The following is a 5,439-nucleotide window of genomic DNA, read 5'->3' on the forward strand; positions in this document are numbered from 1 at the left end:
AGACGGCTTATGATCCCTGCTGCCAGGGGTGGCATGGGGCTAAACACACTGAAGTCTTAATCTGAAGAGAAGGGCTCTCCAGGTAAAATGGTTGTTCTCCACACGTGTCTTATTGTTTACCAACGTGTTTTCAGATGGGGTCCTATTTCCTTCTTACAATTAGCCTGGGAGGTGGATAGTGTCCCTATTTTACTGTTGATAAAGGTGAGGCTCAGAGAGGCTGAGTGAGTCGCCCAACGCCACACAGCTGGTAAGGAGGCAGAGTCCCCTCACCCTGGTCTCCTCAACCCAGGTATATTGTGGAGGAGGGAAGGAAGGGTGTGTGGGTGTGTGTTTGGGGAGGCCGCCAGAGAAAAGTGGAGTAGGAGCTCAGGCTGAGAACATACCCGTGAATTATTATACAGCAACGGTTCCTTTAATCACGTGCATCTCACCTGAGACCGTAAAGAGCCACAGGGGAGGGACTCCTGGATCCCCAGTGCCCAGCTCAGTGCCTGTCCCAGCACAAGCGCCGAGTAAGCATCTGCCGCTTGAGTCTGACCAAAGAGGGCACGCGTGTGACCTTGTTTCTGGGTGAGGTTGCCTCAGACACCAGCGGCTGCCTCACCTGCAGCCCATCCTGGTCTCCCAGGTCTGACATTCTTCCCGCTTCCTCTGCTCTTCCTGCAAATGGGGAGAAACACCAACAAAACCCCTGCCCGTGCGTGAGAGGGAGGCAATGAACGTGCAGGGTACCCTCTTCCCCAACATGAGGCGTCAACCCCAGCTTCCCCTTCAAAGTCCCCCGACCCTGCCTGGGTTCTGCCGGGTGAAGTGGCTGTGGGACCCTCTGTTCCAGTAGCTCCAGGAAACAGGACCATCCTGACTGCTGGCCGCTGCAGAGGCCACTTGTCTGGGCTCTGGAGAAGTCTGGGATCAGTGCCCGGCTCAGCACAGGAATAAAGAAGATATCCAAGCTCAAGACTCGCACTGTCATAGACGTCTGGACAGACGTCTCGAGCTCCCCTGAAGGAAAAATGGGCTCCCCGCCCCTTTACGACCTAGCCCCACTTTCGTCCCCGGGGGAGATGCAGTATATATATATATATATATATATATATATATATATATATATATATATATATATATATACCACATGCTTTGACATACATAGGAATCTTCTCAGAGACTTGTGGCCGATGGCAAGTCCCCAGCCCAGTGCCCCCTCCCTGCCAAATGTCTCAGGAACACTCCCATGTGAGTGCCCAGGCAGACACGTCCTGGGCGGCCCAGACAGACAGCTGACGCTCCTCCAAGGCTTGGCAGGTACGACCTCACACCTGCTAGTGTCTCCTTCCCTGACATTAAGGGAACAGCTTCCTGGAAGTAGCCCCTCCTCCCCAATCCTGCGGGCTTGGCTCTAGCTGCTTAAGAGGGCCACTCCCTGGGGCCTTCTCCTGTCCCTTGGGGTTCTGATGATAGTCTTTTTGTCCCCAGCGGGCCTGGCATCAAACACAACACAGGAGTGGTGACAAGGATGAAAAAGCAGGTCCACTTTATTTACAATGATCAGTTGGTGACACATAGATCTTTGGGCTTTCTGTGGCCTTGTTGAGGGACACCTGGGCAGGGCGCACTCCCACTGTGGGGTTAACGCACTCTCCTTCCTCAGCTTGCTATGAGAACACAAGGCTGTCAGGACCCTTCCCTGTGACGAGCCCCGAATTGGAGGGGCATCCCTCCTGTGTCCACTTCCTGGGTAGTCAGTGTCCTCAAGCACCTGCCAAAGGTTCTCCTTACCTCCTTTGGAGGCCCCATCTTGGTCCCGGTTGGGGGAACCTAGTGGGGAACCACACACATCTGTCTGCAGAGAGATGGGGTGGGTGAGGAGTCTTGTGGGGGTGCCAGGTGCCCGGGCACAGTCTCGGGCAGCTGCCTGGTGCAGGGGGCCGTTACCTGGTCTAGCCTGTTGTTTGCGTTGGTAGGACCAGCCCAGTCTTCTCCGGACGCAGAGCAGTGAAGTCCAGAAATCCTCCAAGGGGTAGAGAGGCCAGAGCATAGGGCCTGAGAAATCTTGTGTGTATGAAAGCCGCCGACCCAGTTCCCGCCTTGGGCCCGGCCTCAGTTCTCCGGGGCCACTATTCTTCCCCTGCAAGAATGCCTCCCCAGAGTTGGTCCCATCCCAGGGAGGAAGGCTTGACTGGCCAAGGGCAGGACCACGGCTTCCACCCGGCCAAGATCCAAGGCCACCCTCCTGGATTTCTGGAAACTTCTTCCCTCTTCTTTTGAGACGTTGTTTTGGGAGGGAGGGGGTGGCCTATGGGCAAAGACCTGTTGTAAAGCTTATGGGCAATTCCACGATGGAGGGCGCTCTCGGAAACTCCGGATGTGGGGAGAGGTGAACAATCGATTACTGCTGCTCTCCCTGTCCCTTTAGTCCCCCAGTAATCAAGGGCGTATCAGGCGTCACCCTGAGCCAGGATGAGGCGCTGGGCAGACAACAGAGACCACGAGGGAGGCAAGGGCCGGGGGACCGGAGGGGAGCCGAAGCGGGCAGGGCCGGGGTTGGAGGCTGGAAGTCAGGCCGGCGGGGGCTGGGGCCGCAAGTCCTGCCCCCCCCCCCCCCCCCCCCCGCGCTCTCAGCGCGCCTGGCCCGCCCGCTCCCTGGGGCCCGCCTTCCAGCGGCGGGGCTGCGCCGGCGGCGGCGGCGGCGGCGGCGCCGGGGCGCCCCGCAGGCTGCACGTCCTCAGCTCCCGGGCCAGGCTGAGCACCTCGGGCCGCTCGCGCTCCTCCGCGTCTCCGTCCTCCTCCTCCTCGTCCTCTTCCTGGATGCTGCTGAGGCGCGGGGCCCCACGGCCGCGCTCGCCGGGCGGCGGCCGGTAGGCGCACTTGGCGTTGAGCAGCCGGCGCAGCGGGGCGCGGGGCACCGAGGCGGCGGCGCCCCCTGCACGGAGGTGCTGCTGGCGCACGTGGCGCGCGTCGCTCTGGCGCTGCAGCCGCTTGAAGTCGCTGAAGGCCGCCAGCGCGGTCTGGCGGAGCAGGCGGGCCAGGGCGCGCGCCTTGTGCGCCCGCGCCAGCAGCACGGCGTGGCAGCGCAGCACCACGGCCTTGTGGCGCGCCTGGTGGCGGTAGACCCAGGCGAAGACGCGCGGGTGGCGCCCGTCCGCGGTGCAGTAGGTGATGCGCGGCAGCAGGTAGGCGTGCGCCGGCCGGCGGCCCCCGGAGCCCCCCGAGCCCCCCGCGGCGCTGCGCTCGCACGGCTGCATGCGGATGCCGTGCGGCCCCAGCGTCAGCTTCATCTTGGTGCCCCCGCCCGGCCCGCAGCGCGCCCAGATTTTGCCCACGGCGTCGTCGGTGCAGCCGTCGCCCTTGGCGTGCAGGGTGACGGCGTTGCCCAGGTACCACACGGTGTAGGTCGGGTCCTCCTTGTTGAGCTCCACTTTCTGGCGCCGGCTGCGGAACACGCGGCCCAGGCGCTCCAGCGGCCAGTCGGGTAGCAGGTCCGGGCAGGAGCGCAGGAAGCTGGAGAGCAGCGACGTGTAGGCGAGTCCCGGACTCAGGCTCTTCGCCTTGCACTTGGCCTCGTCCTCCACTAGCACGAATTTGTTGCGTCTCCAGGGCAGCATCGCGGCGGCGGCGGCCAAAGGGGCTGGGGGCACCGGGAGCTCACGGGCGTCCTGCCCGGCGGCCGGGGGGAGGGGAGGGAGCGCGGAGAAGCCCGCGGCCCCGGGGGTCGCGAGCAGCTGGGCGGCGCCGGAGCCAGTCGGTGCCCAGTCGGAGATGCCCAGTGCCAGGCAGGGCTGGCTTCGCAGATGCCCGGTGCCCAGCCGGGCTGGCAGCCGAGATGCCCGGGCGGCGGCCGAGCGTCCGGGAACAGCTTCCCCCGGGAGTAGCTCCAGCCGTCCGGGAAGCCAGGAGGGGAGGGGGCTGGGCGTGGTGGAGGCGCCCCCCCCCTCCAGGCCCGAGCAGGGAGGATCCCGCAGTCCCCGCCGCCCGAACTGCGGCGGCAGGGAGGTCGCCGGAGCTGGGGCTGGCGGCTGGACGCTCGGAGGGGTAGACCGAAAGCGCGATTGCGGTGGGGACTCCTTCAGGCGTCGCGGCTCCACCTCCCCGGGCTGTCTACATCACCGGGCGGGACCGCTAGATCTCTTGTCCCCTCCCCTCGCCCTCCTCTCTCTCCTCCCCCGCGCCGGCTAGCGCTGCTCTTCGCCCGGGACCCGGCACAGGCGCGGTGGAACGGGTTTAATCATTATTATTGGAGGGGTGAGGGTGGAGGGGCGGTTAAGAAGTAAGGATCTTTTGAAATGTACCGGAGGGCTTTGCGAATGCAAATTTCTCTGACCTCACCCGTGGTCTCCACGCTCCCCTTGGCACTTTCGGGACCCCCCTCCTCTCTCTAGGATTCCAGCTGCTTCTCAGCCACTGCTTGTCCCTACCCCCATCTCGGAGAGTGATTTTGGGTGGGTTCCTGATGGGGCTGGCCTGGCGCACTTTGCCTCCTGTCTGCACAGCAGAAAGCCTGCTGAGGTGGCCGAGCAGTGCAGTGGAAAAGTACTGTTGCTTGGTGAAGCTTTCTCCTAGGTTCTTCCAAGGTCGTGGGCCAGGCCGCTGCGCCTGAGCTGGGAGAGCAGTCACTGAGCCCCTCGCCTGGCCTGAAGCAGGGAGGGTACTTTTTGAGGGTGGGGGAACGTTCCAGAGCAGTTCTGGGTCTGTGGGAATTGCAGATGAAAAGCTCATTCTGGCCAAAGGGCTGCCTCTGGGCCCTGTGAGGATTAAATAGATAAAACTCCGGTTTGTGAACTCCTATCAGGTTCCCCAAAGCCCTGGGGTTTTGCATTCATTATCTCATTTAATCCTTGGAATAACCCAGGCTCAGTTATATGACTTGCCCAAGGTCACAGGGCTGGTAAGGGGTAGGACTAAGGCTCCATGACAGGTTTGGGTGATCCATAAGCAAGTCCTCACCTTCTATGAGTCCACATATGCTGCATGTAGATGGGACATTTCCACCCTCCCCGGGACCCATCAGTGGGGGCTTTTATTAGGCAGGGGTTCTAGTGTAGTAGGAAAGAGACAGTTGTCCTCGGGTATGGGGACACATCTCCCCCCGTCAGGATTATTGTTAAGCCACAAGTTCTGTAGAATCCCTGGTCTGCTCTGATGGGGGCCTAGGAGACTCATGGCCTTGGGCTGTCACACAGCCAACAGCCGGGCTCTTCCCTTGGCTCAGAATAGGTCATCTGGGGAATCTCACGGGTCAGGATTGAGCCCAGAGGCTTGGGCCCTGCCAGGCCAAACCAGGTGACCTCTGAGAGTGGGGGCAGTGGGAAGATTGTATGTCCCACAGCCCAGCAGCATTCAGGGCTGGCAGGCACCAATAGTGGGTGGCTGGATTCAGAGTCCTTTGTGCGGGGAGGAGGGGCGACTGAAAGCTAAAAAAAAAAAAAAAAAAAAAAAAAA

General features: G+C 61.7%; 1 protein-coding gene across 1 annotated transcript; it reads right to left on the bottom strand.

The window, feature by feature from the left end:
• Nucleotides 1-1,517: 1,517 nt before the first annotated feature.
• Nucleotides 1,518-4,151, bottom strand: FAM43B (family with sequence similarity 43 member B). Its single transcript, XM_058718833.1, has one exon. It carries the CDS (start codon nucleotides 3,603-3,605, stop codon nucleotides 2,619-2,621), a length of 987 nt encoding a protein of 328 aa, XP_058574816.1. The 5' UTR covers nucleotides 3,606-4,151; the 3' UTR covers nucleotides 1,518-2,618.
• Nucleotides 4,152-5,439: the final 1,288 nt, after the last annotated feature.

Source organism: Neofelis nebulosa, chromosome 2 (assembly GCF_028018385.1).
Source record: "Neofelis nebulosa isolate mNeoNeb1 chromosome 2, mNeoNeb1.pri, whole genome shotgun sequence".
Classification (NCBI taxonomy): Eukaryota; Metazoa; Chordata; class Mammalia; order Carnivora; family Felidae; genus Neofelis; species Neofelis nebulosa.